The sequence below is a fragment of the Ambystoma mexicanum genome, chromosome 8, assembly GCF_040938575.1.
Source record: "Ambystoma mexicanum isolate Mex_15411 chromosome 8, UKY_AmexF1_1, whole genome shotgun sequence".
Lineage (NCBI taxonomy): Eukaryota > Metazoa > Chordata > Amphibia > Caudata > Ambystomatidae > Ambystoma > Ambystoma mexicanum.
The window spans coordinates 473,582,816-473,608,757 of record NC_090929.1 but is presented as its reverse complement, the minus strand read 5'-3'; the positions used below and the strand labels follow the sequence as shown (position 1 = coordinate 473,608,757).

The 25,942-nt window shown below is 46.3% G+C and overlaps 1 protein-coding gene across 1 annotated transcript in view; it reads left to right on the top strand.

The window, feature by feature from the left end:
- UBE2J2 (ubiquitin conjugating enzyme E2 J2) overlaps positions 1-25,942 on the top strand; it is a 283,129-nt gene that overhangs the window by 149,728 nt on the left and 107,459 nt on the right. The window contains exon 6 of the mRNA XM_069610097.1: positions 7,143-7,223. Within this exon, the coding sequence (XP_069466198.1) occupies positions 7,143-7,223 (81 nt within the window). The remainder of the gene's footprint in view (positions 1-7,142; positions 7,224-25,942) is intronic.

Genomic DNA, 25,942 nt, shown 5'->3' with positions numbered 1-25,942 from the left:
GTGGGTACTGAGCTCTCCCAAAACGCATCATATAGGACATACTCAAGAAGCCAGCATAATTAAGTGGAAATGGTATATTCAAGACAGAGCCAAATCAGGAAAGGGTGGAGTGGAAAAACTACATGAGCAAGTAGCCAACATACCGCCCTCAGATTACATACCACCGGAGGTGCCTGAAAAACGTGAGTCTCTCGTGAAATGGGGAGTACCTTACAGCGATTTGACCGTGGAGCAAACCGAGCATGCTTGGTTCACGGATGGTTAAGCCCGATACGTGGGAACTGAGCGGTACTGGAAAGCAGTGTCGTACAATCCCAAAACAAAAAAGATGTCGACAACGACAGGGAAAGGGAAGAGCAGTCAGTTCTCAGAACTTTACGCAGTTTACCAAGCGTTGAAACAAGAGACCCCTGGTCAATGTTGTGTACACAGATTCATGGTCAGTGGCGAATGGATTGGCAGTGTGGTTGCCAACTTGGCAAAAGAATGGATGGAAGATTCATTCAAAAGAGTTGTGGGGAAAAACTGTGGCAAGATATTGCAGAAATGCTATTACAAAGTGATCACTGTATATCATGTGGACGCGCATTGTGCCACAGATTCATTAGAACGTTGGTTTAATTCTGTTGCAGATGAACACACCAAGATTTCCTCAGTGGATGCAGAGGCTCGGGAAGACGATATGGAGGGTTTGGCCAAATGGGCCCATCAGAAATGTGGGCACCTTGGAGAAAAAGCTACTATCAGGTGGGCACAAGCTCGAGGTATGAGTCTTCCTTTAGAAGTAGTGAAAACCATTATTTTGCAATGTCCCATGTGCCAACACCAATTACATAGACCGATACCTCAAATTGTTCGAGGCACATTGAGAAGAGGAAAATTACCAGGTCAAATTTGACAGATTGATTATATCGGTCCTATGCCAATCAGCAGAGGTTGTCTGTATGCAGGCACTATTGTGGATACCTACTCGGGATATTTGATGGTTTTGCCGTGCAAACGTGCAACCCAATTGAACAGCATCAGGTTGTTAGATCAGATCATATTACATTATGGAGTGCCTTTGCAGATTCAAAGTGACAATGGGTCACATTTCAAAGGCAAATTAATCCAAGAATTTTGTCAGGAAAAGAGCATTGAGTGGATCTATCACGTGCCCTACCAGGGCTTTAGAAGAATTACTCCTTGATAGTCAAGTTATTATAAAAGCAGCTGCGGCAGGGCTAATTGAACGAATGAATGGGTTACTGAAAGAACAGTTGCGCAAATCTGGAGACGGCAGTTTGGCAGGCTGGCGTGATCGTGTGTTAGATGCGGTGCAAGTGTTAAACAATAGGCCTGTGTATGAACATGAAACTCCTTTGATGAGACTAATGACTCCTACTTTACAGGTTCAACCCAATTCAGTCAAAGAAAAATTAATATACTGGGAAATTACTCCAGGTTCTTTAGCTCCCTATCGAGCAATTCCAGAGTCAGCAGGGGTAGACTTGCATTCTAATGAAGAAATCAGATTAGATCCAAGAGGAATAGTTGTAATTGAAACGGGGATTGGAGTACAGATTCCCCCAGAGCATATGGGATGGATTGGCCCTAGATCTGGCCTAGCATTGAAGGGAGTTCACGTGATGGGAGGGGTAATTGATGCCGATTACCAAGGCGAGATTAAAGTCATCCTAATGAATAGTGGGGATCAATTGTTATCAATACTCAAAGGTGATCGAGTGGCCCAATTGATAGTTATTCCCATTAAATTGTCCATGATTAAGAAAGGGGAGCCTCCTACAGTGTTAACTACCCGTGGGGATCGCGGTTTTGGCTCTTCAGACAGTATGGTACTGGGTGCAAAGGTGTGGGTGGAAAAGCCAAGTGGCCCACCAGTGCCCGCAGATGTCATTGCATCAGGCAAAGTTCAAGTTGTTTTAGTTATGGAGCCTGGTAGAAAGAAATGGCAATATGTACCCACAGACAAATGTTACCCGAGAGAGTGATGTGCAACACTGATGTCTCTTTTCTGGGTTTGCTTTGTAGATCCTGGGTCTGGTTGGTGTAACTGTGGCACTAAATAATACTATGGGCCTCATTACACGGACGGCGGTAAGGGTTAACGGTCACCGTTAATGGCAACGGTGACCGTTAGAGCACCAACCCGCTAAGGGACCTCGTAGTACGGCGGTAAGGGTTAACGGTCACCGTTAATGGCAACGGTGACCGTTAACCCTTACCGCCGTACTACGAGGTCCCTTAGCGGGTTGGTGCTCTAACGCCTGCTTTTTGCAGGCGTTAAAAACCAACCCGCTAAGGGACCTCGGAGCTAATTACGGCACCGCAAAATTGCGGTGCCGTAATTAGCGCCTTCCCCATTCCCATAGAGCCCTATGGGGCAGAAATGGGAATGGGGAAGGGCAATGGCGGAAGGGGGATTTACCGCCCCATTGACCTTGGAATGGGGCGGTAAATCCCCTTACCGCCAAGGCGGTGCCGGTAATTTACCGGCATGGTCCAGGGTGCTAATAGCACCCTGGATCACCGCCTTCCGTGTAATGAGGCCCTATGTCCTGCAATCATACAGTGATAACTGCTAGTCATTTGAATCAATATTCCAGCTAGCATTTCTGGAGGTCCATGTGCTTTAACTCGATTAGGACTAATGATGTTTCCTTTACACTCAGCGATAACTTGAGGTAAAAGGTCAACTTTCGAATCTGTAGGGCTATCTCCTGACTGTGATTCACATTTACATTTGTTATCAGAAGCTGAGGTTCTAGCATTAACCCTTTCATTAGTGGGTGTTTGGGGTTTAGCTGCTGGAGGTTACAAATCTGATGAAATTAGCGTGTTTAGTAGTTAAAAGTCTTAATCATACTTAGCAGGCTTTAGAAGAATTACTCCTTGATAGTCAAGTTATTATAAAAGCAACTTTGCAGAACAGAGCTGCTGTTGATTACCTATTGCTAAAACATAATGTAGGGTGTAATGCCTTTGAAGGTATGTGTTTCAATTTAAGTGACCACTCATGATATATTGAAAGTCATATTCGAGGTTTGAGGGATCTCATTTCTCAAGTGTCTCAAGATCGTAATAGAAATTGATGGGATTGGTTATTTTCATGGATACCTGATATTGGGGGTACGCTACGTTACATTTTTGCTTGCATTTTTATTATATTGTCTATTATAATTGCTTGTTGTTGTTGCATTCAATGTATTCCCAATTTAGTCTTAACATTTCGTAGGTTTCAGAGACCGGTTCCTGTGCCACCGGGATATGGAAGATAAATATCCAAAGGGTGGAATTGTTATGCTCGATTTATGCTTGATCCAAAAGGGCGCGGGTGCGCAATGAATTCTGGGAGCGCTCGGAGCCATGATGGATATTTACTTCATACCGCAGTGAAACGCTGCACACATTTTGCTGAGTGTTAGATTCACAGTGCTGAGACAAACCTGCTTTTCCAAACCTGGTATGCGGTCAAGGCCATTTCTGCTGGGAAAGCTAACATTGTTATGGTTTGCTACTGTTCTCGGTGGAGTCTGTTTTTAGAGAAGGGAGGCACTGCGCTTCTTGGGGGGAGCTCTCGATTGACCCAGCTGGCAACCGACGGCTGTTCCTCAACTGCGCAAGTGCAATTTCCAGAATGTTCGAGAATTAACTCCCCTTTGTGGAGGGTGTATATATGCGGAAGCCCTGAGGGGGTCAGGTGAGACTTCAGCCGGAGAAGGGCGCTTACATCCGGCCTTGCTGTGAGCTGTGGTACTCTCGGCCTGGCTGTTCCCGGGGTCTTCCAGCCGCTTCTGGACGAGATGAGGAATCCTGTTACGCTCACAGTGATGTATTTCTTTTTGACTTCTTTACTTCTTCTTTGATCTATGTCCTTATGATTTTTATGAGTTATTTCTATGCACTTGTAATCTTTGAATAAATAGCCGTAAAGAGCTGATTATCTTCCAAAGAGTGCGTGGCTGTGAGTTATTGTGTCTGTCGGTTTATGGTTCAAAGTATTTGCTCTATAATTGCATTGGTGATTTTTGGTTGTTCCGTGCACTTTTCGGGGAAGAGCAATACAGCCATCCCAAATGGGTACTTGCTGATTAAGAGAAACTAAGGGTGTAGGATGTATTTTGGAGTCTATTTCAGTGTTGCCCCTTCTGAATGAGGCTTATTCAAACTGACTGTTAAATTAATAATTGTTTAATCAAGAAACCTTATGTGTAAGAGTTTATATGAATACTTGTCTCTGTGGAACTCCCCTACTGCTCACATTGACCCCTCCTGAGATGAGCCTGGCTTCTCAATCACGCTACCAACCTGTGTAGTACAAACTTATAGCAAAGGTTGGGTTCCTATTGCCAGGAGGTCAAGGTTGTTGTAGTGCACCCAAAGGGTACTACTCCAAATCTTGCCTAACACCCCCCTTTATCTTTATTCAGTCACCAATCGCAAAGTGGCTTTTCCTTAGATGGATGTATTCGGTGTAGTCGCAGTTGTCTGACAACACGATCCAGACATTACAGGTCATGCAACCAGCACATTTTATTTGCACCTGTTCATAAATATCTTGCCACAATTTCAGCATCACCATGAGGCATGACTTGATCTCCTTTCAAGTGCTCTTGAAGCTTGATTTATTACTTGGTTGCTCATCATTCACTTGTTCAACAACTTTCACTTTTAAATCAACATAGGCTTCCAAGTACAAGCTCCTACTAGGAAACCCAATTCTTGTCACAGTTCTTTTGCACAATTCCTCACAAGATTCCCAGTACACTCTCCTGCTAGAAAACGTATTCACTGTGTCCATTCTTAATTATCACACCTGGCGTCCTTCTCCCAGGTTCCTTTTACATATAGATTTCAGTACAAGTTTCTTTGTTTTTGCCTAATTGTTGGCAATGCTTGCTTTTTCAGCCCTCCAGCTTAATTATGCAGGCTTTCATGGTTTCTTAATGCACTCATTCCGGCTTTCAATTCCAATAAAAATTCAGTCTTTTCCACTATGCTGCCCATAAACTTTGACCGTGGCCCCCTTTTCCACCAACGCGCACTCACCGGTCTTGTCTGCTTTCTGCTCGCGGTGGTTCCCTCGAGTGGACATCTTCCCCGTCTTCCTCGCTGCTCCGGTATTCTACAGTCGGCGCTTTCCGCTGCTCCCGGTACCTTCAATCTGTGCCGCATTGCCTCCCCAGCTCTGCCTCAGACTGCCAACAAGCCCCTCTCGCTCACTGCACCGGACCACGCTCTTCAAACCTTCGGGCATCTCAGGAAGGTGCTTTCTTGCCACCACAACTTCAGCCCTGGAACTCTCCTTCATGTGCTTCTCTGGGTAACTTTCCATGCCTCCTTGGGCTTCTAAGCGGAGCCATTTTTAATGTTCCCGGCTGCATTACAACAATGCCAACAACTATACTGCTCATGTTTCTTTTTCCTGTCTGTCTTCTGTTTTTAATGGTGGCCTCTTTGTGCCAGTACCTAAGTGGTGTTCGTGTCAATTTTACAAAGCGAGAATGTCTCTCAGGTGTGACTCCTCGTCGCAGTACCTGCCTTATGTTCACTGGGAGGCGATTTATGAATAGAATAGGGAAGGGATTGATAGTAACCTGTAAAGGTATGGGGGATGTTGGGTTCACTGCAAAAGGGAAATGGGGGATACCGTGTCTCACCCAAGGGTGCCTCATCCCCACTCCCCTCCGCCCAGGTTATCCTCCCTCACATATCCACCCCCAGGGTCAGGTTCCGATAGCGACAGTGTTTCCCTGGCCCCTTGGGCGGAGAATCTATTGAGGAAAGAAGGCAGAACGCCCTCTGATTCCCCGCAGGTGGCTGAAGGGCATCAGGTGATGCAAAATATCCTCAAAAATACTCTGGATTCGGCTGAGACGGCAGGACATATTCTTGCACAAGGGACTCTGTTAAAGTGCCATGCATGGCTCAAAAACTCGGGATTTAAGCCAGAGCTTCAAGCTTCTCTCATAAACAAGCCTGTAGAAGACTCGGCTCTCTTCGGTAAGGCAGTCGATGAGGCCCTTGAATCCCCCAAAAAAGTGAATGAGACACTAAAGTCGTTGAACCAGATCTCTGCCAAGTCTTTTGTCCAACAAGGCGCCCGTAACACTTGTCCATCCACGGGCAATCCTTTTGCCTCTCCTCCCAAGGGAACTACGGAACAGGAGGTGCTCCTTGGTTTTTTGGACTTTGTACTTCCAGCAGCTTCTAGTCCACCAACAGCAGTGATTATGGCCTGGAAAAGGTAGAGGGAGAAACTCTGTAGCCAGAGGCTCCCCAACCCTGGTCAACAAATGACTCAGCAGTACGGATCCTCTCTCATGTCTCCCAGGTCCGGGGCTGATTCATAAGTTTTGCCCACGCATGGGAGGGCATCACTTTGGATCGGAGGGTACTCCAAGCCGTCACCCACGGTTACTGCATAGAATTCCTGCAACATCTCGCTACCATCCACCCAAGAGCAGACGGCTGTCTACAGAACATCTACAGATTCTTCTAGAAGAGGTCCAGATCCCACTGAAAAAGGGAGCGATAGAGGTCGCCCCTCATATTACCATAACTACCACTTCATGAACCCTGTTTTGTCTCTAGCTTAGATGGTTTTGCATCCTTTACCAGATGGCTGTGGACAAATCTTTTTACCAGTATTGTACACTTATGTTTCTCCAGGGTTGTGCAGAAAGCAGCAGAATTTCGATTCATGTGATAAAATTAAGTTGTTTGCGTTCCTCAAAGGTCTCTTGAGAGAGGCATTCCTATGTCAAATCTCATCTCTTGCAAGCTGGCAGAGGAGCCATATTGATTGCTATCCTATCCCGAGTTGCTCCATTCAGCCTCTGGTTCAGACTTGAATACTGTGTACATTTGGTATCATTTTGTTTTCCTTCAGATGTAAGCTACACAGATGTACATGTGTGCTATGAAACCAAATGCTTCAACCCTGAACAGTGGGTTCAGGAACTTCAAGATCTAAAACCTCCCAGAGGTGACACTTCTGTCTTTGGCAAAACTTCAGTCTTTGCTCCCGCCTGCATCTTAAATAGGTCAAATGCTTCTAAAATGCTTATTGATAAATGTATTTGATTACCATATCATTCCTCCCATAATAACCAACCCATGTGATTATTTTTCCTCAACAGAAGAGACAACTGGCGGCCCAGAGCTTACCGTTCAATTTAAAAGATAAAGTTTTCTGCGATCTGTTTCCAGAAGTAGTGGAAGTAAGTATGAAATGTTTCTGTTAAACCCCCTTATTGCGTTTAGTGTTGCTGGCAGGATCTAGATTGTTGTTTAGAACAGTGCTCTATGACATACTAATGGGAGGGAGTTGTTTCCATCTTGGGCACCTGCAACCAGGGGATCCAAATGCCCAACAATTTGCAACAAGAATACAGTCAAGGACTTTTCATGGTGCAGGGCAGGTCTGTGTTCTCAGTAAATCTTTGTAATTCTGAAAGATTAGACATCTTCCTTAGGGTCCCACAAGTTTGTATTGATGGGATGCCTGCCAGGAAGAGAGTGGACACTTCTAAAATAGAAAGTGTTATCGGCACCCCTCTCAAAACAAAATATTCACTCTTGGGTAGTCTAATTTACACGCCTCTTAGCACGGCCTAAATTGTGGACAGTTGTATAACTAAATCTATGTAACTAATTTGTGATCTTTTCCTCCTGGTTGGTTCTTTTCTTTCCTGTCTTTCCGAAAAGTGTTATTTTTAGATCCCTGTGGTACATTTGCTGCAATGAAAACCAAGTTGTTAGATTATTTATTTTGAATGGCAATTACAAGGAAAGCAATGTATTTGGGCACAAAAATGCTTACAAAACGTACAACATTGATTTACAGCGCGGAGGACCGGTTTACTTGCTAATGGGTGTGAGGATGTGTATTTAACACCAGATGTTGTAGGGGAAGGTGGAAACATGAACCAGGAACGAGAATAGCAAAGAATGATATTGGAAGGGGATAGTGGAGGACGTGCTAAATTTAGGTTGAAGGGGTGACACCGATGTGCCATAGGAGAACAGGGAGATTGGGTTATGTAGAATGCTATCAAAATGGATCTTCAGTTAGTAAGTGGGCATGGAAGTTGGATTAAAATAGTGGTAGGGATGAATTCTAGAACTGCTAGCCCAGGAGATGGCAGCATAGAGGCTGTGCTCCTGTGCCCTGAATGAAACGATATCCTCTGCCAATATGACTGAGATAAATTCAACTGAATCTTCACAACCAGCTAAGCAGCAAAAAGGGAGAGAAGATGAGGACAATGATTCCAGAGATGACAAGATTCTGGACCTCGTTGCAAAAGTAACTTTGGTTCTCCAGCATGGGGTCTGGCATGGATTCACATGCTCATGAATATTCCCCGTCCTCAGGCCGGGAATCCTCAGTATAGAAAAAATCAGTATCAGTTTCGCTTCTGATCTGTCTTTCTCAGTAGTAACCAATCACTGGTCTCTGGGTCATACTGCCCCCAGCCAATGACTGCCCTCTCCCTAAGCCCCGCCCCTGGCAGCCATCCTCAGATTTTTACCACACGTTCAAGTGTTGGGAGTCCCCGTGCTTAGCTCTCAAGCTTTTGCTGCGTTTTCGCGCTTTTTCAGGAGATTTTCTCATTTTTCGGTAAAATAGAGCCTCAAGCTCCACCCTTTCTACTTCCAATCAACGGGGATCCGTTTCGGAGTTTCTACGCCCCTCAAGGGTGAAGATTTCGTCGAGTTACGCTTTTGGAGGATTCCAGAAGTTCTGAGGCCTACCCCGGACATGGCCCAGGAGAAGGGGAGCTCGACGCCCGGGAAGCTATTCAGGACCTGCCCTGGATGCCAGCTTCAGAACGTTTTCAAGGAGGACGAGCATTCCTTATGCCTCTACTGTCTCCATGAGGACAAGACGCACAAGGAAAAGGACTGCGTGTTTTGTGGCAACATGTCGGAGCGGACCATGAAGGATCGCCACCTCTGTCTCGCCAACTGGCTGGAAGGTAAGAGCCCGCCAGGCGAGAAGAAGTCGTCCGAGCGGTCTTCTAAGTCCTGTGAGGGTGCTCCGGCGACGGGGGCCCAACAAAAGGCTAAGCACCGCGAGTACGCGGGCACCGGGAGCGCCGAACGGTCGGACTCCTTGGCTGCCAGGCAGGGCGCACCCTCCCCGGCACCATCGACCATGAGCCAACGCTCTGGCTCGGGTAAGAGGAAGTCCGCGAAGCTTCTGGAGAGGCCCCGGTCGATCTCGAAGATTCCGGCAGAGGGGGAGCGAGGCTCGGACCCTCCCCCCAAGGTGAAGCCCCCAGGTGTACAGAAGGTGACGTTGGCCTTAATTCATCCTGCTAAGACCTCGATTGAGGATGTCGCCTTGGCCCTGGCTCAGCCTGTGGAGGCTCCGCCAGTGGAGGCTCCCTCAGGTACCAGAGTCTCTCTGCCACCGCGGAGGGAGTCGTCTTTCAGGCCCATCGAGAAGACCCCCACAAAGTCCTCATTGGAAAGGGGGGGGAGGGTGGTGGCCGTCGTGGATACGGACACGACGTCTGAAGAGGAGCTCATCCAAGTCGTGGAAGAGACCCAGCCCATCGGGAGGGATCCCGACGAGGGCGACGGTGACGCAGACGAGGCTCCTCAAGAGCCCTCGCTCCCGTCGTTTCCGACGCCGCAGGACACCTCGGCCGCCATTTTGTCAGCCATCCAGTCCTTATGCTCAGAGATAAGGACTAGGTTGCCCCTTCCCCCGACGGAGGAGCCTGAGCCAGACCCGACGGAGGAACCGGAGCCAGGACCTTCGGGGAGCCCACCGCTAAGAGGAGGACGATGCATCCTAGGCCTCCTCTCCCGCCTCTGCGGCCTTCTCTGCCTTCCCCCCGGTCTACTACCCACGGGGATGATACAGGCATGGACACGACTACGACGGGTACGGATGACGACGGAGGCGACGATGGGACGTGTCCCCCGTCGCTCCCTGCCTGGGCGTCCCCGCCCGACGAGATTGAATCCTTGCATGCAATGATCTCCAGGGCATCCAAGCTCTTCCAGCTCTGCCCCGAGGAAAAGGAGGGGTTCCTTTACCAGCGGCGCAAGGCTAAAAGGAAGACAGTCCTCGCCGTACCGCTTCTTGATGACATCTGGGATGAGGGGCTCGCCCTCCTCAAGAACCCCCCCCACGGCTCCTGCGAAGAGGGACCGGTACGAGAAGAAGTACTGGGTCCCCGACGCTGCCCCCTTGTGCCTTAGGGCGCAACCTACCCCGGACTCGGTCGTTTCGGCGGCAGCCAAGAAGAAAGCGGGGGGGGCATCGGCCTCGACTTAAACCTCCCCTCCGGACGGCGAGGGTAGGAAGCTGGATGCGATGGGTCGACGGGTCATCTCATCTGCAGCGTCGACCATCAAGGCGGCCAACGCCCTGGCCATCGTAGCCCGCTACGACAAAGTTGTGGTTCAAGATCGCCCCTCTGTTGGACTTCCTTCCGGATGCCAAGGGGGCTAAGGCCCTGGAAATCTTGCAGGAAGGTGAGATTGCCTCGGACCACGCCATTACGGTGGCTACGGACATCGCCGACACCGTTTTCCGTCAGTTGGGCAACAGCGTTTGCCTGAGTCGACGAGGATGGCTCAAGGCGACGGATTTCCGCCAGGACGTTCAGACCAAGGTTTTGGACATGCCCTTTGATGGGAACAACCTTTTTGGCAAGGCGGTTGATGAATCCCTTCAGGCGATCAAGACGGACACCGAGATGGCCCGTGCACTGGATGTGCTCCAACAGCGATGGCCGTCCTTTCGGAGCTCCGGAGGCAGACAGGGTGCCTCCAAGGGAGCCGGCAGCAGCTCCTCTACTTAACGTCAAGCGGCAAGGTCTTCGTCGCAGGAGGCCTACAGGGGATGCGGCAAGTCAGGTGGATCCCGCTGTCGTCGCCAAGGGGGTCAAGGAGGCAAAGCGGCCTCCAAGCAAGATTGAACCGTCCGTCGGGTCGGCCCCCGCCGAAGCACACCGGTGGGAGGCCGGCTGACTAAGTTCGTCGGCGTGTGGGAGTCCATCTCCACCGACCGTTGGGTGCTGGACGCCCTGGCCCTGGGGCACGCCCTTGAGTTCCAGAATTGGTGCCCCCGCATTCCGTCCGTGGCCAGGAAGGAAAATCACGTCCCTCAACTGCTGTTGGAAGTACGGGCGATGCTCAGGAAAGGTGCCATCGAGCTCGTCCCGAAGAGGCTTCGGGGCTCCGGAGTTTACTCAAGATATTTCCTCGTGAGGAAGAAGACCGGAGGATGGCATCCCATCCTGGACCTGCGACGACTAAACAAATGCATCAAGGCACATAAGTTCCGGATGGTCACCCTGCAGCACATTCTGGGACAGCTGGAGGAGGGCGATTTCCTGTCGTCGTTGGACTTGGAGGATGCTTACTTCCACATCCCTATTCTAAAGCGGCACCGAAAGTTCCTCAGGTTCGTGGTCAAAGGGCGGCACTACCAGTTCAAGGCCCTCCCGTTCGGATTAAAATCGGCGTCCAGGGTGTTCACCAAGAGCCTAGCACCGGTGGCGGCGCGGCTGCGCCTACAGGGGATCCACGTCTACCCCTACCTGGAAGACTGGCTCATACGGGCAAGGACAAGGGAGCTCGCCCTGGAACACACTGCGAAGTCCGTCCAGCTGCTCACGGACCTTGGGTTCTCCATCAACTTTCCAAAATCCCACCTGGTCCCGTCGCAAGTCGCCCTGTTTCTGGGAGCACAGCTCGACAGTGGCGCGGCGGGCCTCACTGTCGGAGGAAAGGATAAGGACCATCCTAGGAAAGGTGCAACGTCTACTGGCCACGGAAGTGGCAAGAGTGAGGTCTATCAAGTCCCTCCTCGGAATTATGTCCTCCTGCATTTATCTGGTGCCCCACTGCAGACATCGGATGCGGCCCTTGCAAGAATTCCTTGACGCCCACTGGATCCAGACGACGGGCAGTTTCGAGGACAGGATCCCGCTCGACGAAGCGTTCCGTCAGGCGATACGATGGTGGGGTGTCCGCGCTCATCTGACAGCGGGAACAGGCTTCCTAGCCCCGGCACACCAGGTGACGGTGACGACGGATGCCTCCCTGGAAGGTTGGGGAGCGCACACCGGGGGGTCTCCACGCGAGAGGCCTTTGGTGCTCAGAGGAGAAGACTCTCCACATCAACATCTTGGAGCTCCGCGCAGTGTTCTGGGCCCTCGGGTCCTTTCTTCCGTCCCTCAAGGGCAAGGTGGTGAGGATCTTCACCGACAACACCACCACAATGTTTTACATTCGGAAGCAGGGCGGAACCAGATCCCCTGCCCTATCCAAGGAAGCCCAGGATCTGTGGCATTGGGCCGTCGCCCAAGGGATGTTTCTGGTACCCTTTCATCTGGCAGGGATAAAAAACACCATTGCCGACTCACTCAGCAGGGAGCTGCGCTCGTGCCACGAGTGGGAACTGCTCCAGGATCAAGTGGACCGACTCGTCCGACGATGGGGCGAACCCCAGATCGATCTCTTCGCGACGGCGGCGAACTCCAAGTGCCGGAGGTTCGCCAGCAGGTTTCCCCAACCGAGGAGCATGGGCGATGCTTTCTCGTTCCCCTGGGACGGCCTGTTCCTTTATGCATTCCCGCCGTTGCCGTTGCTATTCTGGCTCGTCAACCAGCTCAAGAGGTCCCGGTGCAGGATGATCCTCGTCGCACCGGCGTGGCCGTGGCAGATCTGGTTCCCGGACCTTCTGGACTTGTCAGCGTCCACACCAGTCAAGCTGCCGACGGACGCGGATCTTCTCTCCAGAGAAGGAGGCGCCATTCTTCATCACGAACCAGAGTCGCTGAACTTGCAGGCCTGGCTCCTGCAGCACTAGAGTTTGGAGGATACGACCCGGCCGACTGCAGAGAGGTTCTTGCAAAGGCCAGGGCATCCTCAACTCTCAAGTGCTACGGACACAAATGGAAGAGGTTCTCTGTCTGGGGCCGTGCACAGAAGATTAACCCTCTGCGGATTACGGCCCCTCAAGTATTGCCGTACCTACTGTCTTTGGCCAAGGCTGGCCTATCTCACGCTTCCATCAAGGTACATCTGGCTGCCGTCTCACGTTACACCAGAACTACAGGACGGGCGTCCTTGTGGTCTCATCGTCTGGTGAAGGAATTTATGAAAGGACTGTTCCAATCATTCCTGCCGGTGAAGGCCCCTGCCCGGCGTGGGAGCTCAACGTGGTGCTAACTAGGCTCATGGGGGCCCCATTCGAGCCTATGCTTTCAGTGCCGTTGAAGTTTCTGTCGTGGAAGACAGCATTCCTCGTGGCCATTATCTCTGCACGACGAGTGGGAGAGATCCAGGCCCTCTCTTGCAAGCCTCCGTATTTGACTTTTCACGACACGAGGGTGGTGCTGAGGACGCACCCCTCTTTCATGCCCAAGGTGCCGTCGGACTTCCACCTCAACGAGCCCTTGGTGTTGCCAGTTTTCTTCCCGTCGCCGGCTGAGAGGACTCTGCACTCACTGGATGTGGCTAGAGCGCTGAAGTTCTACGTGGACCGCACGAAGAGTTTTCGGAAGACATCACAGCTGTTTGTGAACTTTGGACCTGTGAATCAAGGGAAGGCTCTCTAGAAGACTTCCATTTCCAGATGGCTCTCCGGCTGCATCATGCACTGTCACCGGTTTGCAAACCGACCGTTGCCAGGCCGTCCGAGGGCCCATTCGACCAGAGCGATCGCTGCTACTACGGCGTTCCTGTCTGGTGTGCCCCTGCTCGACATCTGCAGGGCTGCTACGTGGAGGTCGACGCACACCTTCACGAGATTCTACTGCGTCGACCGGGATTCCAGGGAGGAGTCCAGAGTCGGCCAGGCAGTGCTGCGCAACCTGTTCGCCTAAGGTGAGCCTGGTGAGGAGGTAAGAGTTGCTTAATGTTGAGTTATTGTATTGCTTGATATTGAGCCTTGTGCCACCTCCCGTGGTTGTGCATGTGTATACTGCTATGTATTCTTATATTTGAGCATGTGAATCCATGCCAGACCCATGCTGGAGAACAACAGTTACAGGTAAGTAACTTGTTCCACATTGCTGAGATTAAAGCAAGGATGACCAATGCTGATGAAAGACACTCCGATCTCACTAACAAGGTTTCTGCAATGGAAGATCATTTGACTACCACTAATGAGCGGACTGTGAAACTACATAGAATTGGAGATCTAGATGTACAGAATGGAAAATTGTAACTTAAATTGTCTGAGCAGGAAAACATTTGAAGGAGAAACATCAGAATAGCCGGTTTTCCTGAAAATGTGGAATATATAAACCCCATACTCCTTCCTGGAAAAAGCTCTGATCTCAATTTTAAAATTGAATCCAGAAACCCCCCTAGGGATGGAACGGGCTCATAGTTCCTTGGGCCAAAAAGCAGCTTTGGGTCAGAGGCCAAGGCATTTTGTAGTGAAATTCTGAGATTTCCCACAAAAGAGCGAATCCTGAAAAAATCTCGTGAACTGGGTGATTTGGCTTGGGGAGGCAACAAGATCATGATCATTGGAGATTTAAGTAGGGATGTTCTGGATAAGAGAAGGTTATTTAATGTTGCAAAGGAGAAGGCCAGAAATAGAAAATTTAAGTACTATATGGTTTATCCGGCGATCCTAAGAGTGGTGGTTGATGGTCAGTCCCATTCTTTTCAAGACCATAAAAATGCTGAGAGCTTTCTAACTGATCTAGAGACTTTACCCATGGATACTGCCCCTGAACCTCAGAAGAATACATCTTTCAAGAAGAGATGAATGCTGTGGAGGAGCAGTTTGCTGTAATGTGTGGACTTTATTTTTATCTTTATTTTTAAAGAAATGTGATGGTATATTCATATATTTTATTAGTCATTTTTTTCTTTAAGAGCTAAGTTCGTTAACTGACTTTGGAATGCTGGATTTGTTCAAAGGATGCTCCGGTGCTTCAGGGCTGATTTGAGTAAAGCACACTGTGCGTAAAGATTTAGTCACATGATACGTGACGTTATATGGAGGAAGAATGCTCGGTGGCGGCGGGACACAGATGTGCTGGAGCACGGACTCAATTGAAGTCGTATGCATGAGAGGAGAGCAGGAGCTGTTGAATTATGTGCTCTGGCACAGTCACGCTCAAGGTGACTCTGTGTTCCGATGGTCACATGAGCGGACTATGACTGAAGCTAGACTGCTCTTTCACGGATGACATCATTCCACGGGTCTGAAAACAAGCAGCTAGGCCAACAAAGTGGACCTGGATCATTGGGGGTGAGTCTGAGGAATGCGTGGCCTTTAGACTACGAGATATATTCTTTTTGTAAGACTATACTGACGATGTTACACGGGGCTCGTTAAGGGTTTTTGAATGTACCGATTTCATCACTTGACACATTAATATGAGGAATTGTGAAAAAACAGTGGTGACTTGTGTTATTATTTACTTACTCCAAGCATCACGAGCTATTTCAAGTTTGTCCCGCTTTCAATCATGTGTAGGCTAGCAAGGAATAACGAATATATGCAGACAATGCTGAAAAATACAAATGACAGTTACTTGTCTGACTTGGTCAAGCAATGTTTTCACGCAGCCCCTCTGCAAGTACGGGATAATTCACTGCAATGCCTGCAAGGATAAAGGAACTACGGTTTGGACAAAAGGATATTTGTAAAAATGCGCTTCGAAACACAAGTAGAAGCAAATAAGTTTGAAACTGGAGCAGACTCGGATTGTGCGAACTGAGGTTTGGAGATTGAATGGAATAACAATATGTTTACCACCATTTGAAAAAGAGGGTGAATTATCTTGCATTCATTTATAATGGCTCAGGGGCTTTGTGTGACCTTGGGGTGTGAACATGGTCTATTGGCCGGTACAGGGGTGTCTCAAGATACATACTAACTGATGGTCTATAATGTATGTATTTGGTCTGATGCATTCACTATGGTTTGTTCACTTTCGTTCCTTCTGGTTTTCAGTCCAGCAGTTATGGACCTATATAGAGCCGGTCTGGGCTTGCTTTTATTCACAACTCTTTGATGGCTGCAATTTGAAGTTTTTGATCCCCTTACTCTGAAGTTTTTACTTCTTGACTGTCACTTTCATTTGATGCCAATATGGGTTATCTATCACCCCAACACCAAATCGATGCTAATATGCTTTTAACTTGTTTAAATCACATTACCTGACTCTGAGACAGACTTCATAAATTGAATTGCTTCAATGGAAATATTATCTGAGAGGTAGTGATATTTTGACTTCCTCTAGACTTTATTTGTCAACCCAAGTCTATTATATTGATGCACAGTTGTCTCAGTTGTTTGGGCCATCTGGACACGTTTGTAATTTTGCTGATCATATCTATACAGAAATGTTATTCTGCATAGCTGCCGTCTAATTGTTTCAGATTAATGTATGATACTTATATTTACTGTCTATGGTGAGTTATTATTGCATGTTGGGTATTTAAAGGTCAATTTCACAGTTCAGACACAGATTGCACTATGGGTTTTAGCTGATGGTGTTCATGTGGGGTATGGATCATGGGTGTAGGTGGATGATAGGTTCTGTTACTGTGTTAAATTGCCATAGTGGTGGGTGAGTTGTTAATGTGTAGTTGTAGGTTTGATACATGGTCTAATGGCTAATGGAACCATATTCAGTTATTTATGTGTTTCGTTAGATTGTGTATGAGTTTAGTTTTGAAGCGTGAGAATATAAGTGTGGTTTTAGTGACTTTTGTTGTAAGGGTGTCAAATATATTTAGTAATGGTAGAATACATTAATGCATGAAGTAGGTATAACATTCATTGGTTTAGGTCCATTCATTGCCTGAATCCAGCATATACAATAGTATGGGAAATTACGGTGCGATAGGACTGTAATAAGAGTGGTATGGGGGGGGTGTATATTTTTGTAACTAATACATTGACTGATGAGTGGTATTAGATGTGAATATGGATAGGGTTTAGAACATATACTTATTTTTGCTTTTATGGCTATGAAGTATAAGGGGAGAGGTTATATTTTTAATGTAAATATCTGGGCATAGGATTCTAGGGTTACAGTTTCGAAGTAGGGTTTAGTGCTTGTGTACCTCATCATATTGCTCTGGGTATGGGCAATTTCCAATTCATATGGTTGGACTTTGTTATATGTTGTGTGTAGTGTTATGTATGTGGGGGGTAACTTCAGTGTTCTACTGCATTATTGATCTGACATTCTTCTTGAGATGTTTGGAAAGTTGTGTATGCAAGATTCAAATCCCATTGAGACATTGAGGAGTTACATTCAATAGGTCTTATTTTGTTTTTATTTGTTTAGCTGATCTAGATGGGATCTTTGACGTTTGTTACGTGGAATGTTAAAGGGCTAAATTGCCCTAAGAATGGGAGAAAGATAATGGATAGATTACGACGTGAGAAAGCGGATGTCATTTTTTTTACAGGGAACTCATCTGACAGATAATCCGGATAAGTTTTATGGGGCCCCTAAATTCATGAAAGTTTTGTTAAATTGTTATTCAAGCAGTTTGAGAGGAGTAGGCTTACTAATTCGGAAGAGATTGGGTATGGTGGTAGAGAATGTACTTATGGATGCTGAGGGTTGTTTTCTATTAGCAGATGTTAAACATGAAGGGAAAGTATTGATGCTAGGTTCGGTTTATAGTCCATGCTCTAATGGTATTAGTTTTTTTAATGAGTTGAAGACTTCTCTGAGAAACATGAGTGGCGAACACATTCTTGGAGGTGATTTTAATTGTATTTTAGATGCCACTTTAGATAGGCTATCAGTGTGCAGGTTTACGGGTCAAAGGTTGAGTGGTGCTTTTTGTGATTTTATTGATACTTTTGCCTTGGTCGACAGTTGGAGATTGTTACATCCAGCTGAGAAGGGATTTTCCTTTTTTTTTTCTTCCTGTCCATAACTCTCATTCAAGGTTGGATTACTTATTGATTTCGGAGAGATTGGTTGATGTAATGGATATTGAGGAACTAGGGGATCGGTGCCTATCTGATCATTCATTGGTGAAGCTGATTATGAAACAGAACATGTTCCGACCTACCAATATTAAATGGAGGCTTAAAACGTTTATATTACAAGAGGAGAAAATATGTGATGCAATCAATGCTTCCATTGTTCATTTTTTTTAAGATAACGTAGGTTCTGCTCACTGTTTGGTGGTATGGGACGCTTTCAAACCAACTATATGTGGAGAATTGATTAATTGGACGGCTAGGATGAAGGGGGAAGGTGAGATGAACGTTAGAAATCTGGAATTTGACCTTAAGAATCTGAAAAAAAATATATGCTTTATCTGGTAAAGGTGCAGCTAGGTTAAAGATGGAATGTGTTAAGGAAAAATTGAAGAATACCTTGCATGAGCAGGCAGAGAAAGGGTTATATTTTGAGGCAGACATTTTGGGAGGAAGGGGATGGGGAGGACGTTTGTTGGCTAGGAATTTTATCAGAGAGATCATTTATACAAAAGATTGAGGCCGGAGGGTTGAAGATTAAAAATGTTGATATTTGTGAATGTTTTAGACTGTTTTATACTTCTTTACTCGGATGCGTCGCAGATTGAGGAAGAGAAACTGAACAAGTTTTTTGCTAAAATTTAAATTCCCTGTTTGTCGGAGGAGGGTAGAGAGGCACTTGATGCTCAGATTTCAGAAATTTAAATAAGGGATGCTATTCGTCAACTCAATTTGGGCAAGTCTCCAGGTTCAGATGGACTACCTGTAGAGTTCTATAGGTCCTTTGATTTCAGTTCTGGTGCCCAAGTTGTGTGTTTTATTTAATCGGTTTCTTTCTGATGGGGTATTATGTACATTGATGCAGGAGGCGATTGTCACATTAATTGCTCAACAGAGGAAGGATTCTTCAAAATGTGCTAATTATCGCCCAATTCTCTTCTAAATGTTGATGTAAAGATTTTTGCAAATGTTATTGCTATAAGGTTACAAAAGTATATAGGCAAATTAATAGATGGTTCGCAAGTGGGGTTTATGGACAACAGACATGGATATGACAACATTAGGACGTTATTACATATAATAGGTTTGACTCGAGTGAAGGTGGAAGAAGTATTCCTTATCATCTTTGATGCTGAAAAAGCATTTGATTGCGTGAATTGGTCGTTTCTTAATTTTACATTACTTCGGATGGGTTTTGGTCCAGAATTCCTGAATGCAATCGGTGCTTTGCAGTATAATATTTCAGCAAAAATCTGGGTTAATTATGTTTTGGCTCAAGCTTTTCGGTTACATAGAGGTACTAGGCAGGGCTGCCCACTTTCGCCCTTTTTGTTTAATTTAGTTCTTGAGCCATTGTTGATATATCTTAGACAGGAACTGAATATTTGTGGGTGGATGTTAAGGGATGGAGAGGTGAAAGTTTTGGTTTACGCTGACGATCTGACAGTGGTTTTGACGAATTCGGAGATAGTGGGGCCGTTACTAAAGAATATGTTGCGGGAAGTAGGGGAGTTATCTGGGTACAAAGTAAATTGGGGGAAAACAGTGGTTTTTCTGCTGAAGATAAACTCGCTAAATAGATCGCTGGATTGGAACTGCGATTGGGCTGAGGTGAAATATTTAGGTATTTATTTGGTGCGTGACATTAGAGGAATGGTTGAATATAATGTGGATACATTGAAAAAAGTGCTTATTAGAGATATACAATGATGAGATAGATTGCCTTTGGGCATTTGGGCTAAGGTCAATGCAATAAAAATGGTGTTATTTCCTAAGGTTTTATATTACATTCAGTCGCTCCCTCTTCGGTTTACCGAGAAGATGCTCAAAAGTATTGATAGGCTCTTCATGGATTTCTTATGGGGGAAAGGAAATAGGCCGAAGATTCCACAATTTATTATGATACGTAGGGTTAAAGATGGGGGGGTTTTGGTTACCCAGAGTTGGAAAATTATTATAAGGGTTTTCTGTTAAAGAAAGCATCCTATTACTTTGGGGAAAGAACTATGATACTTAATGGCTTTTGATGGAGCGGGAGAGATTATATCCTTTTTCTGTGAATTGTTTATATTCCTATGGAAGGATACCAAACTCTGGGACAAAATTGGAAACAATAGCAACTTCGAAATCTGCTCTTGTTTCTTAGATTGAAGGATGTGGACAATTGTTTTTTTTTTTTAATGATTCGGCGTCAATTTGGCTGAATCTGGGTTTGCAAATTTAAAATAAAATGCTTAATTGGAGAGCTTGGGCCAACAAGGGTATTTTAAAGATAGGCGATGTTTGGAAGGAAGGAATGATGGTTCCATTTGAGGATTTGGTCAGTTGTTATGGTTTGAGTAATAGAGAGTTTAGGAGATATAGATCTCTGGAGAAGTTGCTAAACGAAGGTTACAAATGTTTGATGAACCTTTGAATTGTAGACCTCAAATCAGTGAATTGTTTACTACACCACCAGGGGCGGTTTTGACCTTTACCAAGTTGATGCCTCTGCAGGAATGTATGTTGAACTCTTGGGATAAGCTGAGAATGGAATGGGAGTCAGAAATGGGAACGGAGTTATCTGAGGAATCGTGGGATTATGCCTGGAAAATGGCAGTAAAAGCCAAAGTTGATATAAACCTGAGATACATTCATCAATGCGTTTTAGGACTTTTTTATTGGATGCCTGTGAGAATGAATAGGAGAGGATTGGCAGATACAGACTTGTGTTGGGGGTGTAATTGTTCGAGAGGAACCTTTGGGCACATACTTTGGGAGTGTATTAGAGTATTAGATTTTTGGAAGGATGTTCTGGATCGAGTTGATTTGGTGGTAGATGATTTATTCCCTCTGACTTTTGAAGTCAGTTATTTTTCTTTCAGTTGATGGTAGAAGTGGAGATAAATGTGACTCTTTGGATTGGATTGATAGAGTGCTGTTGATGGCTATTAAGCATATTATGAAAGTGTGGAAATCTAGGAAAAAAACCTCACTATGGAAATTGGTTATCGGATATGCGAACACTTTCGTGGTATGAAAAGACACAAGCTTTGAAGCGAGATCGGGAGGTTGAATATACTGAGATGTGGGGTTCGTTCAATAGTTAGTTTGATTAAAGTGTAGAACTTGTTTTAATGGTGTGTAAATATTATTGGGGGTCGGTGGTGGGAGGGTGTTTGTCTTGTCTATTGTGCTGTTTTTATTGTGTTTGTAATGGAGATGAGATGCAGGGGTGGGTTTCTTATAGAGATATAAGATGCTTTGAAATGAAATGTGCTATGTAATACCTGATTTTGTGGACTTTTTGCGAATTCACTCTCACATGTATGTTCTAATGTTTTATGATTTTGTGTAAAATAATAAATAGTGGTAGGGATGGGGTAATGCAGAGAGTGAGAGGAAGATGAGTTTGGGAGCGGTAGAGTGGCAACCAGAGGGAGTGCGCAGGGGGCTCGAGAGGTGGCAAGGAGATGAGCCGAGGACAAATGTAGCGAATGAGGAGAAGAATAAGGGAGTAAGATGGGCTGAAAGGTGGGGTGAGGCATGTCTGTGTTGGTTTTGAAGATGAGAATACGTTCATAATTTGCCCTGTGTCTTATAGCTAACCATCCAATTTGGCGATGGGCTGGGTAGGTGGAGTTGATGCAGGGGAGGTGGAGGAGTGTACGGACTGCAAAGTTGAGGACTTTGTCCAGAGGTGAAAAAGCAATTTTAGGAAGGGCCATAGAGGAGACTTGTGCATTGGTCATTTCATTGGTCAATTCAAGATATGATGAAAGGAGGAGATTAGCTGCTTAGCAGTATTGAAGGGAAGAGTGTGTTGAGGTTGTCTGGCTGTGATGGCAGATTTGAGATGAAGAGCAAGAATTTGTGAAATGGGACTAAGACCACACCAAGGTTGCAAGCAAAAGCAGCAGGGTAGGTAAGGTAGTCGGGAGAGAAGAAAAGAGGGAGAGGAAGAGAGAGCTTGTTTGGATGGGAAGTAGAGAACTTCAGTCTCGGTGGAGTTGAGCATGAGCGAGTGAAATGCCATCCAATATTTGATGGTGGAGAGACAGTTTGACATTTTTGACTGCAGCTCGTTAGATAAAGAGGGAAAGTAGAAGATCTGGCTGTCATCAGCAAACAGTTGATGGGAGACACTGTAAGAAGAGATCAGGGTGCCACGAGCAGAAGTATAGAGTGAAGAGAAGTGGAACTAGGACTGACCCTTTGGGAAAACCACCAGTAAGGGGGGATTAACGGGGTGCTTAGGCTGTTCCAGGACAGTGTCTGGTTCAAGATATGAAGCAAACCATGCAAGGTCCTTGTCTCTGATGCCAAGGAGATATCATGTAGAGAAAAGGTCGGAATGGTTGACTGTATCGAAGTCAGCAGAGAGGTCGAAGAACCCGGATAGATGAATGGTTTGCATAACTTGGCGAAGGAGATGTAGTTGCTGACATTGCGGAGAGCTGTCTCAGTAGAGTGCAGTGGTCGGAAGCCTTATTGAAGAGGATCCGGGAGATTGTGTGTGTCAAGTAACTCTGTTGAAAACTACTAGCTCTGGGACTTTGGAATATTGAGTTAGAAGAGGGAATGAACCAAAGTTGGCAGGACAATTGGGATCAAGGACAGGTTTCTTGAGACTACGGATGACAGTAGTTAAGTTGTAGGATGATGGAAAAGTGTCTGTTAGGAAAGATTTCTCTTTTATGCAACTTTCCCTCTATATTGTTTGGACCCCCAAACTGCTTGCTTTTGTTTTACACCTTGTCATGACTTTTTACAAAGAAGTGAAGCCTTTGGCTTCATTTCCCTTGCCTTTACTCTTGTTTGTTGTGGGGAAACTGACTAGTCCTTCAGACTCAGTACTGGGAAACTGTTTCCCTTTTGTCTTTTATTTGTTACCTGTTTGGGTAAGTTTTTCATTATGCACATATCTTCCAATGCAGTGCAATGGGCATACTTTTGTATCGGTATGCAGTCTTTATAACGAATGAAAAAAAAGAACTACAGTGTTTTCGATATTTGTAGTCTTTTATTTACATGCTCTACCCAACACTTTCCCCAAATATATTCTAGGACTGGAGTTAGTATATAAAATTATACAAGTCCTAAAATATGTTGTATCACCCTCGACTTTTACCAAAGACAAGCTGGTGAAAGCAGTTAAATTGTTACGATTTTTTGCTTTATTTTTAGTGTGACCATTCACGTTTACCGCTTTTGCCTACTAACAGTGGCCAGTGTCCTCAGATGAGCGTTCCACAATATTTTTCGCTTGTTCTTTTTGACCTATTGTTCTTTGGCCATCTTCCTGTCTGCTCAGGTCATGAATTCCCTTTTAACGGTCATGCATTTGGCCGGGAAAGCTGCTACTCTTGTGGGCTACTGCATGCCATGTGTGTATGGACCCTGAATTGGGCTGAGGCGGTCTGGTCCCAATCCACAAACTAGTGCCAGTGAGTCTGATGTGTATGCATGAGTCAGCCCCCACCCCACCCCCGGTCCTTGATTGGACCACTGCTGGTGTTCATGAGTGGTGCAGATCCTTGCTACTGGAGGGCCGAGATTGATCACTCACCTGAATTTAGGATAAGAGGAGTCCTGCAGCCATATCAGCAGAAGAGGAGGGAGGTATCCTGTGTAGGTGTGCAGATGGAAGACATGAGTAAGGATCCTGAAGAGGCCTGGCACCCATTCTTGCTGCCGTCCCGGTGCAGCTCTTAAGTACTACCTGATCCCAGAAGACCCTTGCTGGTGCTTCGACCCTTTGGACTGGGGGACCAACCAGTCAGGATGCCTTCTCGTGATCTTGCAATCTGAAGCCTTCGAAGTGTCCTTGGACCACCCAGTGGACTGACCAGATCCGTTTTGGGCTACTGTGCCAGAAGCATCACCATCTGTGTTTTTGTTTGGAATTTGGTAGTCGCCAGTGTTGGGGAGCATTCTCAGAAATGTGCTAATTCCCTCCACCTTAGAGACCCCCTGCAAATTTGCTGGATTTTGAGGACTTCCTTTTTTAATCTGGGGAGAGTGAGACACTTCCCCCCCCCCCCCCCCCCCCACTCATGTATTTTAATGTGATTTTGAACTCTGTTTCTTTTGGTTGTGGAGTCTGACAAACTCCATAGGCATCGTCTTTCACATTGTGTGTCACAGCACCATCAGTGCAGTGACACAGGGACGTCTTTCAGATTTCACCAAGCTTTAAATACCTTCTCTGGGATAAACTACTGTTTCCCACAGCAGTAAAGTGAAATTGACTTAATTACATTTGTAACTTTCTAGACCCAGCACACATTGTCTTACAATAGGGTGCTGGAGTGGTTAATTAGTATCCCCTTTGTCTAGCTTCTCATGTAACATTTTTATGTTACCCTTTTCTCAATGAATGACAGGTGGTAGTGATTTACTTTTAACTACCCTGGTGTGCATTTACTGCGGGCTGTGTTCGCAGCTGCAGTAAAGCACACAAGAGTGCCATTTTTATCAAAATGGCCCGGTCTTCTTTTTTTGCCATTTCTTTGTGGAAAGGCCCTTCTTGAGATTTACTCTGCGCACCAATTCAGGTTTAGTCCCTTTGTTCGCTTTGCCTTTGGCGAGATTCATGAGTGAAGCCTGCCTCTGGCTCCAGGGTGTCTGGGGTAGGCAGGAAGTGAGGGAGGTGCCCGAAACTCCCTGTGCTTAGTCTCCTAGGAGACCCAAATGCACTCTGTAGTGATTGGCCGGCTGGCTGTCCGGCAAGGACAGCCACCCTGCTGGGTGACTGACGGCTAGGCAGAAATGAATGGGAGAGAACTGATTTAAAGGGGAGGCTTTTGGCTTGGAAGGCAGTCGACCACTGGACGAAGGAACCAAAGAAGAACTTGAAGAGGGCGCCTGCTGCAACTCCTGGACTGTTGGTTTGCCCGGTGAAGCCCTGCTGCTGAGCTGAAACTCCAAATTCATATTGACCGAGAAGCCCCTGCAAGGACGACTTCTCCCCTGTAGTTGGTGGGACCATTCAACTCCAAAGTAAGCCACCTGGGCTCGGAGCTGGTTGCATTTCCAGAGTTGCTGCTGGAAACCGAAACGCCAGGTTGAGGAACACCAGATTGTGTGCGTTGCTTTTAAGTTGGCCAAGAGCTCCAGGAAGATCCTCCGGACTCCCAGGAAGCAGGACTGACTGAGCTTGAGCCCCCTCAACAGAGCTCAGGACCCCATAAGCAAGGAAAGTCCATCTCGACAGCCAGAAAACATGGTGTGGCTATTTGCGGTAGTTGCGAGGAGCTGTAACTGTAGTGCCACTTGTTGGAAAGATTGCCGGTTGCGAGCTGGGACGTCCCATTGCAGTGCAGGAGTCCCCAGAAGTCCTCCCTGTTGTCTCCACGACTGAGGCCCAGGAACAGTGTGATCTGCAGAGCTGCACAGGAACAGAAGTCATCTGCTGCACTTTTCTTCAATACAAAGGTACTGTAAATTCTGAGAGAACTTACCTCTCATGGTAGAGTTGCTTGCATCTTCTACTACTCCCAAGCCTAACCAGCTTGTGGCCCTACATTGATTCTTTTTTTCGTTAAAGACTTCTAAAACATTGTGCCAAGACTTTTCTTACTTGCCTACCAGAAGTGCTTCAGCTCATATAAGAGTTTTGCCCATTGACTTTGGCTTAACCTGTTATACTGAATGACTCTGCTTAGGGGATCCAAACAGATTTGCCTGCTTAAGAATATTTGTGGTCTCTTGTTTGTTCTAATAACCTTTTCCTTTAACCAATTTCTAAAAGTATTCTAAATGCAACAGTAAGATATTAATGTCCCCAGCACCCTAGCTATTTAAGTCACCTGTGGGTGTAGGTTGTGATTGGACTGTGGGCCATCCCAAAAGGGTCTTTACTGATTTAGAAACTAAGAGTGTGTAGTTTTGGAGTATATTTTTGTATTGCTTTTATATTGCTCCCTTCTGAAGAAGGCTTATTCTAACCGACTGATACATACATTAATAATTGTTTATTCAATAACATTTTGTGTGAGTGTTTATTTGAAT